We start from the raw sequence: 14,875 nt of genomic DNA on the forward strand, positions 1-14,875 counted from the left end.
ATCTGTCCGCTGATATTCAAATAAAGGCCATTCTACAATTGCGTAAATGTAGTTGTAAATATAAGGCTGTAAGAAAATAGGTTTGTTCGCGTCGCATGCCCCACCATGCTCCTAATCACTCCAACGCACTCCAAAAACTCATCTCCTCCAATCGCCACCTTTTATTCGTGATCCAAGTGCTCTTGGTGTTTATTGGAGCATGCGACGCGAACAAACCTAATGATCAATCATATAGCGTTTTCGACTGAAGCAGGGTTAACCCAACTCAGGTTATTTTTGGCCAATCACAGTTATTCTTCTAAAGAATGGAATAACCGTGATTGGCCAGTTATAAAAGAAGAATAACTGTGATTGGCCGAATATAACCTGAGTTGGGTAAACCTCGCTCAGGCGAAAATGCTAATAGTCGAATATTCTTGCGATCGAAGAATAATCAACTATGATTGGTCATTTTTTTACAACCTTACATTTACAGCCATGCTTACGCAATTGTAGAATGGCTTTAAGATGTTGTGATTGTACGGCGCAAATTACGCTTACGCAAATTACGCCCCATGTGAAGGCACCCTCACGCTAGTGTTAGTCCAGTCGCTAGGTCGATTGAGCATTTTTTTCGAGGTTGATGGTTTAAGTTAATGTTTTTTTTATGTTTTTTTGGGTCGTAGAACAAGAATCTGTAAATAGTTTTTTCGTAAGTCGATGCAATAAAAAGTTATTAACAATTTATTTGTTTAAATTGCTCTAGCGATCAAACTATACATCCTATATAAAAATGAACTAAAGAAAATTTGTTCCTCTTTTTACGACGAACAAAATGGCGTTTGAATTTTTCCAAAATCTTGATTATTGACGGAAATATGTCAATTTTTAGGTAATTACTGCTACGCGTCGCGGAGTGCCCTAGGTGTGCGCGCTCGCGCTAAATTGTAATAAAAGGAGCAAAAAAAATAAATTAAATTAAAATTAAAGGAGCAAAACTCGTGTGGTACAATTGAGCGCGAGCGCGCACGCCTAGGGTACGCCGCGACGCGTAGGCAGTAATTACCTAAAAATTGACATATTTCCGTCAATAATCATGATTTTGGAAAAAATTCAAACGCCATTTTGTTCGTCGTAAAAAGAGGAACAAATTTTCTTTAGTTAATTTTTTTATAGGATGTATAGTTTGATCCCTAGGGCAATTTAAACAAATAAATTGTTAATAACTTTTTATTGCGTCGACTTATGAAAAAACTATTTACAGATTCTTGTTCTACGACTCAAAAAACATAAAAAAAACATTAACTTAAGCCATCAACCTCGAAAAAAATGCTCAATCGACCTAGCGACTGGACTATGTGCCGAGGCGGTATATCACATGAATAAATGTAGTTCATGTTCATGCACGCTTCCCGCGCTTTTTTCGGAATACATCGTGTCGTTCATATAACGTGTTGTGATTGCAATTTGTTATACAGCCTTTTGTCGTAAATCTGCTCGTCTTAGAGAGCTTTTCTCGTAATTACGTGCTGTATTTTCAAGTATCTATATAATCAGAGATAACATACATGAAAGGAATCTTTTAAGATTGCTTCCTATTCATCGTGATCTAAAACTTTAACCTCTGCTCGTGTCGTTAATCGCCTAAAGCCTAAATGCTTGTTTTAATAGTGCCTTTGTTGTAATAATGCCTTTGTTGTAATAACGCCTTTGTTGTAATGCTCGTGCTGTAAGTTCAAGTAGCTGTATATTTAGAGAGAAATATACTGAAAGACGTTGCGACAAGTAGCAACATATTTTTCCATACATTGGACGCATTCCTCGACTGCCTACATCTCGACGTAAGTAACCGACGATAAGAAAAATTTAATTTATTTTAATAAATTAATTAAAGAGAACCTTTTGTAAAAGACTATATAAATAATGGTATTATTTTTCATCAAATATTTATTTGTTTGATTTTTGTGTTTTATTATCATCGTAAGTAACGCTAGAATAGCAGAAAAATGTTATATTTATGTGTTAATTTATTCAATCAGAAAACTTAAAAATGTATGTATTCATAAATTTTAAATGTTTTCTTTAAGACATTGTTTGCATTAAGTATATATTAAATATCATAGTATATTCAAATGTATTATATAAAATATTCTTATTAACTAAATGTTAATTAAAGATGGTATAATTGAATATTTTATCGGCATGTTTTTCATCGGCTGCTTTCAATATGGCTGAATTAACTTGCATACAATTGAATGTAATATGATTATGTACTTACCTAATTCGAAACTGCTTTGGTTTACAGCAATTTCAATTCTGTTTAATTAAAAAAAAATTATGTTACAGTTAAATAAATTTGATTATTTTTCACATTGTGCATTATTTTTGATAATTTAGTCTTCACTAATAATTGTAATGAGTTGTCAATATTAATAAGTTTGTAGACAAAGTCTGACATTTTATTTCATTTAGAAATATTATTAGGAATTAAAGATGGAATCTCTACATATTTTTTGTGATTAAAAATATAATTACCTGGCACATATTGCATAACCATTTCACATTTATTTCATTATAGATGCAAGTTTTTCCTGGAAGAAAGAAAGGAACAAGTATTTATGTATATGATGATTACGTGTACTATATGGATAAACGTTACGAAAATGTCTTCCGATGCAATACACGACGGATAACAAAATGTCGAGGCTGGGCTATCCTTCAGGATAATACTGTAAACGTTGTAACTGAACATAATCATCCAAGATCACCATTTATGAAGGAACAGATTGAAATGAAACAAGAAATGTTAGAACGTTCTTCCAAAACTCATACTGGATTAAAAGATATATTTGATTCAGTTTGTAGAAGGTACAACTATTTTGTTTTTTTTCTTTTTGTACTTTTTCTTATCATATTTGGCTTCATTTATACAATCTTTAATTTTATTTATTATTAATTATATCACCATATTATGATCCTGCATTAATATGTTGTTCCAGTTTAATTTACTGGTTATATTTATCAATTTATTATAGTTAATACCACAATATGAGTTGTTTATTTTTTGTTTCATATCTATTTTATCTATGCTGACAAATAATGGATAGTGATCTGTAAATTTGTTTGTTATTGTGTAAGAATTATAATTTAAAGTTTGTTTTTATGAATACATTATCAATGCAAGATCCTTTACCTTCTGCTGGATTATCTAGAGGTTGTGTAACATTTTGAAAGCATGGTATATAACTCTTTTCTAAGAAATTGTTTAATAGTTCTTGATCTAAGCTGTTTAATTCTAACAGATCTATATTATAATCTCCTATGACTAGATGGTTATTGATATTTATATTTTTACTTAAGAATGTTTAAGTTCATTATAAATTTAGTCTTGGGAAAATCGTATAATCTATATAATGCAGAAATCTCTATATTTTGATTTTCAGTCATTATAACAGCATTATTTTTAGTCTACCAATTTCTATTACCTGCGTTATTTTTTTTATTCCTTCTTTAATGTACATAACAACACCATCATTTCTATTAATTTTACTCTTATTATAATATATTTCATAAAAATCTAGTTTTTGTGTTTTATATTTTTCTAATTTATACGTATATTTTTATACTTTATTTCTTTACCGCCTTTGTCCTAAAGTTCTATATAACATGAAATATAGAATACGAATAATTTTTAATATGTTATAAAATATTTTTTATGTCCAGGTTGCAATCAGGCTTATTAATAGAATAAAGTTATATGTAAACACAGACCTACTAATTTCTTTGTCATATACTTTTTCTTCAATATCTTGCAAAATTTGTGTAACTTTATTAATTTTATACTAATAGATCATTTATATTGTAAAAATAATCGCATTTTTAATAAGGAATTTCTTAATATAATGACAAATTTTTAAAATAATTGTCATAAATTTTTGATTTATAAAAAGTAACAAATTTCATGTATAATATTGTTATAAAAAAAAGTTGAAGAAAATATTTCTTATTTATAAATTTCAATTATCTATCAATATTATAATTAATGCCTTTAAAATTACTAAAATATAATTGCTGAAATACTTACAATTATTCTTTAAATCAGTCTTTATTAATAACTTGTAGAATTTTAAGTAATTAATATAGCGTTTGTCTTTTTTATAAACTATATAAAACTTACTACTTAGAGTTCTATAAAAATTTAATAAAAAGTTTGTTTTACTTTTATTATACTTAATTAATGTTTGACATATTGGACTGAAATTTATTTGAACTTTATAAAAGGTCAATTATTTTGTATATTTGTGTCACTGTTATTAAAATTTATATTGCATTATATTTAATATATTTTTTGTTTCTAGCAATCCAGATGCAGCACAATATTTAAGTTTTACGTCTATGAGATGTAACATGCGACGTGAACGTACAAAGAGCCAACCACGTGTACCTGATACATTGGCATCATTATATGATATTCTAAAAAACTCTGACATAATTGAAAATATTTATAAAGAAAATATAACTACATCGAATGGAAAAACTGCAATAATTTTATCAACCAATTATTTACTAGATGCATTAGCTTCTACTACTGAAATTTACGTAGATGGAACATTTTCTGTAAGTACAAATATCTGTTCTCAAAATTAAGAAATTAAATTAATTTTTTTATGTTTAAAAAAATCGTAATAGTACAACAAAATATTGTAACAGATAATATTGTACAATTTTAAATCTAATTTTATTTATTATTCTTAAGGTTCTCCCCCGCACGCCTCATATTGCACAGCTTTACACTGTACATATACGATACATGGATACAGTAAGTATATATTATAATTTTAAGATGTTCCTTTAAATTTTAAACATTATTTATAACTTGTATTTTCAGGGCATTGCAACATTATTCGTAATGAGTGATGTACGTACAACAACTTTATATGATGCTTTATGGGACAAAATTATAGAACTTGTGCCACAACTTAAACAAAATATAAAATTTATTATGAGTGATTTCGAAATGGCTGCAGTGAAATCATTAAATAAAAATTTTACTACAGCTAAATTAACTGGATGTTGGTTTCACTTCAATCAGGTATATATAATCATATTTTTATTAATATTGTTGTATTTTGCCATTATATCGCAGAAATTGGACTTCGACAATATGTCACTAAAAATTTATAAGTTACTTGCTTCATTTATGCTGAATTTTTGTACTTTTTTTAAAAAGTAATATGAGTATTATGCACGAATTGTGATTAAATATAAGTTACGAAAATATTATTTGATATTACAACCAATTGGCCCTGCTTTTTGTATATACGTAAAAATTGAATTTTGTATATTATGTTATGTTACGTCTTTAACTAAAATTGATATTGACTGCTCAAGAGTAAAAGAAAAATTACAAAAATTTTTACAAATATGCTAAATATATCGCAAATATTATTTTATATTTTATTATTTTAACGTAATTACCATTTCTTTTATTTCGGAGTCTTTTACTACAAATATATGTCACACGTGATAAGACATTATGTCTTTTGATTGATTAATGTTATAGAAAATATAAAAAATTGCATTAAATTAAATTACATCACTTTCCTTCTTTTTTAGGCTGTTCTGCGTAAATGGCGAAAACTACACCTCTCAAGTGCTCCAAAAACTGTACTGTCAATGACTATGACATTGCCTTTGTTACCACCAGAAAAGTTTCAAGAAGCTTTATCCATCATACAAACTGAAGCTGACTTATTTTCAAATGAATATCCACATATTTTACAATTTATGTCATATCTGAGACTTACCTGGTCCAACATGGCATCAAAAATTAGTACCTACCGTTGTCCTGTACGTACTAACAACATAGTGGAAAGTTTCCATAATATCGCAGTACAAAAAATAGGAACAAGGAATACAAATGTATGGACATTTTTAGGTAATGTTTGTATCAATATAATGGCAAAATATTTTCTATTAAGTACATAAAATATTTTTATACATACGTGATTATATGCATGCATTCCTTGTAAGAAATAAACAATTTACGTAATTTATCACAAATGTATGACGACCTATAGTATTTTTTTTACAAAATTTGCGTCACACATATGTGATGTTACATTATAAGTATAAATAAGGCTCCAATTTCAAAATATTTTTTCAGATAAATTATCACATTTGATTACTGACCAAGAATTAGATTTACGTCGCTTAAAGAATGGTATTAGACCTCGACGACCTCGTACAAGAGCAAATAGAGAACTCGATTCTAAAATTATAAATGCGCAAGAGGACCTAGTTAGTGGAAGGTATTATTTTATTATTTCGTAATTTTTTACGTATTAAATCGAGTAAACATAATAATAGACGTAACATAATAATTATATTGTTAAAAATTAATTTTCTTTAGGTTGTCACTGAAAGAATTTTTATTAATGTTTACCAGAAACAATATGTTTCAAATGGAACAAATGACATTATTAGAAGGTAAATGTATTACAAACATACCTATTAGATGTGCGTGTGCGCGTGTATGCATGTATGTGTGAATACATATACATATGGAGGGGTTAAAGCCATAGTGGTGTAAGTCAATTTTTTGACAACTTTTTTTTTCTTCTTTTTTCAACATATCTGCATGTGTAGACTGCATATATGACCTTAACTCGATAGGTTAAAAAAAGTGACTTACACCACTATGGCTTTAACCCCTCCATATATACATTCACACATAAACACACAACATACATTATATATATATATATATATAAAACATATATACACAGGGTGTTCCGTAAAGACCGCGTTCGCATTCATCAATATCTTTGATTATTATTGCAAATTTCACAAAATGGTATAAGACATTTTTGTTAACATAATCGCTTCTATTCCCTCATAATCAATGTAAGAAGTATCTCGACCGATGTCAAGAGTACAACATTTACCCTGTGTATATTACATTATAATACTTTAAACAAAATTAAATTATTTTTTACCATATTAACTTATTAATTTGTTGTTATGACACTTATTTCAAGAATAAAAATATATGTAAAAAAATATATTTTTTTGCAGATATCAATATAAATGATGAGCATGTTGTAGACGTGGAGTTATTTTCGGATAATACAGAAGAAACCTTCCATACATGTAAATATTACTAATTTTACTAACTTTCTTTCTTTTCTACTAATTTTCTTTCATTTAAGAACATTTTTTAACAAGTTTATTAAGATTTTTTTTCCTTTTACTAAATGTAATAAAACAAGCTATGCTATATTTTTAAAATTGTTTTATATGTATATAAAAATTAATAATAGTTAAAACAGTTAAGAAATAAATAGCAAGAGGATAAGAAAATTTAAATACATAATAATAGTATACATTTGCCTTAGAAAATTATGTTTATTATTAATATGTTTATTATTAATTTTTTGTTTCAGGGGGACAAAATATAAGACGCATACGCAGACATAGAAATTTACCTAATCGAAGAGAGATAAACAATATACATGAAACAAGTACAGGTAATAAGAATGATTTTTTAAATAATTTACAAATATCTTAGTTTTTTTAACTGTTTTTATAGAAAAAGAAATTCATAGAAAAAAGTCACCATTATAATCTGTTTAGTTAATGAGCTTATAAATTGATATGTATTTGTACATGTTTGTTTCTTGTTCATATGTTAACATATTCGTATGTTAGCATATATCGAGATTTTAAAATTTAAAAGTTTTATTTCAATAATTTTTTTTATAAATGACATTTTAAACAATAGTAATTGTTCTTATTATGATAATGGATAAGTTCAACATTCTTGTAATTTCTTAAAAGTATTATATTTTTATCTGTATTATTTTCATGAACGTAATCTGGATACATTGGTTTGGTTTTCAATTTCTCAAAGCTTATTTCTTGTGTCTTAGAAGTACATTATTTTCTTCAAATTTAGGAAAAATCTTTAAAAAATATGATACTAGCTGATAGAAGGCAATCTCTAGTATAAATGTGTGTATATAAATTTTTATTTTGAATTTAATGTTAAGAAATAATATCCTAATATTTACATATATCTACCTTCAATAAATTATTTTATTACATATGGATATTTAAAATCTGTGAAAATTATTTGTTTTCAGATAGCGATAGAGAGAGTTCTTCCCGTATAGAGACAATAACGCATGAGCAACTTGAAACAAATATTGCTCATACATCTAGTCAAGAGGAGGAAACAGATGCAGTCAGAGAAGAGGAAACCATTGTACTTGAAACAAGTTCAGGTAATAAAAGTGATTTTTCGTGTTTTACAAGTATTTCAGTTTTTTTACATCTTTTATTCTTGATTTTATTTTTAATACTTGCATATATCTACCTACAAAAATTATATTATTGTACATTAAATATTCAAAATGCGAAATCTATTTGTTTTTAGATAATGATGGAAACAGTTCTAGTGTACAGACAACGCATGAGCAATCTGAGATAAACGTTATTACGGAAGATAATTTTAACGGAACAGAAGGTACTAAGCAGTTCAAATATACTGTTCTAATATATATTCGAATTAATTTTGATATATAAATATTGGTATGTACAATACTGTGAACTTTCTTTATTTTCCTACAGATGACGAATGGATATACGAAGTACCTGAAGATGATTATTCATCTTTACTCGACAATAGTGCCTCTACAGAAGACCTTCCATACCACACTGTGAATTGGAATCTCGAGGATAATCAAAATACTTCAGAAGAAGTATCTTCTATAGACACTTGTACGGTGTGTCTTGCTAACCAACGCACACATGCTTTCATACCCTGTGGTCATCACGCTTGTTGTCATCAGTGTATTGAACGTTTAGAAAATCCTCGATGTCCAATTTGCAATACAAGATATAGCAGCTGTATAAGAATTATTAATGCATAATTATTAATTAATTAATGCATAATTGAAAAAGGTCTTTATGGAAAAATAGATCGCCGTCTAATGTCCATTTCTAGCCATACTTCGATAAATACAGACTTATTTTGATCTCGGTTTAAAATAGTTTTTATCTTCTTCTAGCTCTAGGAAGTTGTAGAAATGGACATTAAGTAAAATAACTGTCTCTTTAACAATTACTTAATTCGAAACAATTATTTTTTATTGATTACTTAATTACTAACGTTTACTATTAGAGACAAAGATAAAATGTGCGCAATTTCATTTATTTTTAGTCTTTTTCGTTTTTAATTCATTTATTCTAATCAAAACTACAAAGTAAAATCTTTAATTGACTTTAAAATAGGTTTATACACGTATGACATAGATAAGTTAAAATGCAGCAATATGTCATTATTACGGTTACAATATCACTCATTTGAGAATATTTAATTTGCACAAATGAATGTCGTGCCAAAGATATTTAAGTTTTTTCGTGAAATTTTAAGTGTAGTACTAAGTGCTGTGACTTCATTTACATTTTTATTTAGATTCTAGGGTTGATATAAATATTATAAAATATTGATTCAACGTACAGTATTACAAACATTTGATAACCCTGTTCTGTTCTCTGTCTCTAACCGCAGTTGTAAGAGTTACAATATTATTTATTTTAAATATAGATATTTTATTTCTACAAATGTATGACGCGCCAAAGATACTTCAGTTCTTTCGTAATATTGTTAAGTATGATACTAAGCGCTGTGATTTTATTTACATTTTCATTTAGATTCTAGTGTTGATACAAATGTAGTTTTTCTAATGTTGGTATAAATATAAAATATTTTACGTACAGTATTACAAACATTTAGTTTCCTATCCTGCTGAACAAGCTAGAATAATCTCTAAACACAAATAGATGATATCAGTGTCAATCAATTATCTAATAAAATTTCAATAGCAAGTTTCTATGTTAAATAACTATTTAATAGATCAAACAGTTTTATAATAATTACATTACTATTATATAATTCACAGCAATTCGAAATTGAACTTTTATAAAGGAACAACTATTACGGAAATTTAGAAGGAAATATTAAAAATAACATGTATATATTGGTTACACATATGACTATATTCTTTATCTCTATATTGAATTATTTATAAAGTAATTTTACAACTATATAATAATTACAATCTACTCGCTGAAATACAAATAATAACGATCAATTAAATAGAATAACATTTAATACAGTTACAATTAATATTGCAAATTAACGTTGTTACTTATAAATAATCATTATTTTCGCATAACATACTACGTTCTACAAATAAGTCGCAATAAATAGAGATCATAACACGGTTCTACAATTTAATGGAAACTACTCGACGCTTTTTCATACGCAAACAAAAACGCTCCTAAATTCCTGTTTACTACTTGCAACCCGTTAGTACCACGCGTGTCCTTACAGAGTCCTGCTCCATCGGATTATCCAGAACGATATTCTTGTAGCTTTTGAAGTTCTCTGCTTGCTCTAAAGATATCCTCCTCCTCTCTATCTGAAATAAAAATAAGAGAATTATTCGATTATTTTGCTTACTTTCCTCGGTATTAGTGATCACTATTATTTATGAACTTTTGACTTAACGACTTTCTTGCAAATATCTCGCTTCGACTTTTATCATATTAAATTCTTCTATACTTTTCTTTATTTTAAACCGCGTGAATTACAAGTTATTATAAAAAGGGACTCAAAAATAGAAACCATTAATACTTCGCTACAGTTATTGCAATTAAAGCAAAGTGATTACCTTAAATTTTATGTGTATTTATTCTATCCCACGATGCATAGTATCCATTATCCTTGTATCCCAGCCCCTCAGGCGCATATATCCCGGCAGTTACTCCATTCTGAAACAGAAAGTTTTTACAAGCCTTTACTCTGTTCTTCATATAATTAGTAGCATAATCAGTTAATGTGATTCAGGAAATAGATTTAAAAGACACTTATCTGATTGTACAACAAATTATTCTCTTGACTATCCTTCCGATCAAGGGTGCAAGTACCATCTTATTCCTTGCGGGCCTCTCTCAGGACGTATGAGACTTTCACTTTCCGGGACGCCTCCCTCAGGATGCTCAGGACATCAGGAGTGAACCAGGTCGCTGCACGTCTCTCTTAGTGCATTGTTCGGACGTAGATATTCACCTGAAACGCTTATCGCTCTCTGCCAGTCCTCGCTCTAAAACAAAAGTGAATTAATAGTTGCACGATTCGTCAATAAATAGATAAACAAATTAATAAAGATAGTTAATAACAGCACTGTTAGCTCTTTCAATCGACAGATTAATAAATCAACGGATTATCTGTTCCATTTTCAATATTATTGCGGATTAAATTTATTCTTTGATAATAAGTCTCTTCACTTACCCCGCCAGTCTCCTCTTCTTCAGGACCGCTGTTCCTGACTCTTCGCGTCACACGACGATCACGGAGCCAGTCACCGGATCTTCCGGTCACCGCGATGTCCCACACATCGTCTCCTCTCGCTTCGTCGCCGTCACTCTTCCCACCGCCAGAGTACCCGACGTAGTGAACCTAAAGAGAGAGAAATAAAAGCTATTATGAATTAATGAAAAATACGATTATTTTATTATTATTAGATTCTATTCACCTTGCTCTTTCCTCGCCTTGCATTCCTCTCGTAGATTTCTCGCGTTTGACACCACGCGTTACACACCTGTCAAACGCACAAGGAGAACGTAACCTCACCTGTCAAACGCACAAGGACAACATAACCTCACCATAATTTCGATCTCCCAAGATTACACGTCGTCAGGCCGTCTGCTCATCGCGCGTTTACCGCTAAGCCTGCGATATGAACTTCCTGACGTTGAATAACTCCAAGAAATAAAATTATTCAATATTTTATACAACTTATCTCTTTCGCGACATTCGTGCGCAAATGCACAGTGTCCTTCTTTCGGTGTGCAAATGCACGGTGCGCTTTTTTTCGTGTGCATCTTTTCCGTGTGCAAATGCACGGTGTCCTTCTTTCGGTGTGCAAATGCACGGTGCGTTTCTTCTCGTGTGCATCTTTTCCGTGTGCAAATGAACGGTGCGCAAATTTTGCGTGTCCAAATGCACGGTGGGCATATTTTTGTGTACAAATGAGCGGTGCGCATCTTTCCGTGTGCAAACGAACGGTGCGCATCTTTCCGTGTGCAAACGAACGGTGCGCATCTTTCAGTGTGCAAACGAACGGTGCGCATCTTTTCGTGTGCAAACGAACGGTGCGCGTCTTTTCGTGGGCAAACGAACGGTGCGCATCTTTTCGTGCGCAAACGAACGGTGCGCATATTTTGCGTCTCCAAATGAACGGTGGGCATCTTTTCGTGTGCAAAAGACTGGTGCGCATATTTCCGTGCGCAACTGAACAGAGCGAATTTTTTAATAATTTACTTTCTGTGTGCAAAAGACATTTGGCCAATAATTCCTGTGTCCAAAAGCACCGTGTCCGATTAAACCGTGCGCAAAGTGCCGTGTCCAATATCTCTGTGTCCTTTAGCACCGTGTCCATCTGAACGGTGTCCAAGTGAATGCCACTCCCAGCCGTACCCACAGGTGTCCATCCTTGTCGGTGTAGACCAATCTCCTGTCCCGGAGATAATCAAATATGACCGCGATCAAATAGGGAGCCACGTTGTGGCGAATCAGCGCCCCCCTAATGACCGGCCAAGGCAGGGTGTTGAACGCGTTCGCAATATCGAACGAGATACCCAGTAACACCCTGCCCTCCTCCGCGGCGGCCACCGAGAGGGCTCGAATGCGGTTAATCGCATCCACCGTTGACGTGCCCTCTCGGAAGCCGTACTGGTCCGGCGATAGGTCCGGACCAGTCCGGGACAGGTGCTGGACGAGTCGGTCGGCTATGACCCGCTCAAACAACTTGCCGACCTCATCCAGCAGACAGATTGGTCTATACCCTGATGGTTGGTCGGCTGGTTTCCTCACTTTGGGGAGGAGGACCAACTTTGCCACCTTCCACCGTTTGGGGAACCGGCCTTTCCTCAAGCATTTAGTAAAGAGCACCCTAAGGTGCTCGGCCAGTTCCCCTGTGACCAAGGACCACGCCCTGCTTGGGACTCCGTCAGGCCCAGGAGCTTTCCCCGCCTTCATCCGTTTGGCGGCATTCGCGAGCTCCTCTATACTGACCCCGAGTCCTTCCTCCCACTCCACCGGCGGTGGAGCGGGGGCGTCGCCGGCCCTCTCCCCCGGATCATCGGGAAAGAGGGTGTCAACGACCTGCTCAAGAAACTCGGGGTCCAACGACTCCGTCGTAGGAGGTGCCCATGGCCTAAACTTGTTCATGACTATCCTGTAAGAGCTCCCCCACGGATCCTCCTCAAGGGCCTGAAGGAGCTCTCCCCAAGCTCTGTCCTTGGCCACCTTAATGGCCACAGAGAGAGCCCGCTTGGCGGAGCGGTAACTCTCTCCTGCCTCCTCTAGCCTATAAGGATCTTGGCTGCCCCGGGCTCGCAGCCAAATTCTTCTAGCGTGGACGGAGGAGCGCCTTAACTCGGCGATCTCCTCCGTCCACCAATACGCTTTCCGACGTGGACTTGGCCTGGATTGGGGCATACCGGCGTCACACGCCTCGGTCATAATATCTCCGATCCTATCAGCCATATCGTCCACGTCGGCAGAGACATCTTTTAGAGTGTCCTCATTCCAAAGTGAGGTATGGACCGCGGCCTGGAACATATCGCGGTCCATCTTCCTCCACTGCCACCTCGGAACTTTTTATCAAGCTCCCGACGGCGGGCCTGAGCCCCCGGCGGGGTGGCCGAGAGGGAAAACTCGATGTACGCGTGATCCGACATCGTCTCGGCCTCTACAGCCACCCTCCAACCCGAGATTCGGCGTGCGGCCGCAGGGTTGGCCCAGGTCGTGTCAACGATGGACCCCCCCCTCGACCGCACGCAAGTCTATACTGTGCTTGTGTTTAACACACACAGGCCCAGGCCCGCCGTCCATGCCTCGAGGATTAAGTGTCAATACCCTTGCGGTACTCGTTTTCGAGAAATACTTGTGTAAAGTACGCGATTTGATAAATTTTTCACTCGGTTCAGAGTGACAGAAGAGGAGAGGCGTCAGTTACTTAGCAACGCCGCATGAGTTCTCACGCGTGAAGTTAACTTCTTATTTTTTAAATGTTATTATATGCAATATTTTGTATATAAATATCTTTTTAAGCACGAATACAAGTTGAGCACGACTGGAGCCGGAAAACGACCTTAATCAAAAGAACTCTCTTTCTTTCGCTCACCTACCTAAGAGTTTTAGACAAACCTGCTGTGTTTGCCATTACGTTTCTAAACAACATTTATTTAATATTAATTTAATATTTACTTCAAATATTATTTTATATTAATTATTTCATTATAAGAGATGTTTTATTATTTTTCTGTTGTCGTTTTGCTCTATAAATGCCGTTTCGTGGCAAATTTCCGCGTCACGTATCTATATAAAAGCTGATATATATATTATATATGTATGTGTGATAATTATTATCAGTCGATTGAAGATGGACGAATTCACACACACATCACACATATTATTTATATATATATATATATATATATATCAGAACACATTCCGTTAAAAGCCAAAGTTCCGTAATACCAGATTTTCTTTATAATCAAAAAGAATCTGAACTTTCTCATTATTCTTAACTTTTTCATCATTCTGAACTTCTTCACCATTCTGAATTTTCTAATAATTCTGATCATTTTGAGTACTCTGAACACTTTGATTTCGAGAATAACGATAATTATAGAGATATATTTAACATTAACAGACACCGGCAACAATAACAAGGCTCATTCAGATGACAACGATAATAACTCTGAAAACTGCGAGAATAGTGATGAGAACAATGAGAACCAAAAGAATGATGAGGAAAAA

At 32.8% G+C, this 14,875-nt stretch overlaps 1 protein-coding gene, 1 long non-coding RNA gene and 1 pseudogene across 2 annotated transcripts; 2 read left to right on the plus strand and 1 right to left on the minus strand.

Annotated features, from left to right (window-relative positions):
- The window catches only part of LOC139780619 (uncharacterized), a 186,398-nt pseudogene that overhangs the window by 155,060 nt on the left and 16,463 nt on the right, over positions 1–14,875 (plus strand).
- LOC139780621 (uncharacterized) lies at positions 1,479–9,764 on the plus strand. The gene is made up of 13 exons (XM_071719346.1): positions 1,479–1,820; positions 2,558–2,847; positions 4,338–4,596; positions 4,736–4,798; positions 4,868–5,071; positions 5,596–5,917; positions 6,146–6,290; positions 6,392–6,468; positions 7,057–7,131; positions 7,425–7,508; positions 8,124–8,264; positions 8,417–8,506; positions 8,611–9,764. Exons 2-13 carry the CDS (start codon positions 2,558–2,560, stop codon positions 8,910–8,912), a joined length of 2,052 nt encoding a protein of 683 aa, XP_071575447.1. The 5' UTR covers positions 1,479–1,820; the 3' UTR covers positions 8,913–9,764.
- LOC139780628 (uncharacterized) lies at positions 10,127–12,215 on the minus strand. Its single transcript, XR_011720299.1, has 3 exons — positions 11,339–12,215; positions 10,719–11,150; positions 10,127–10,466 (listed from the first exon to the last, which is right to left on the minus strand). It is a non-coding gene; the product is annotated as an uncharacterized lncRNA (long non-coding RNA).

This window comes from Temnothorax nylanderi, unplaced genomic scaffold (genome assembly GCF_030848795.1).
Source record: "Temnothorax nylanderi isolate EJ_2023f unplaced genomic scaffold, tnyl_v1.0 TNYL_tig0288_pilon, whole genome shotgun sequence".
Classification (NCBI taxonomy): domain Eukaryota; kingdom Metazoa; phylum Arthropoda; class Insecta; order Hymenoptera; family Formicidae; genus Temnothorax; species Temnothorax nylanderi.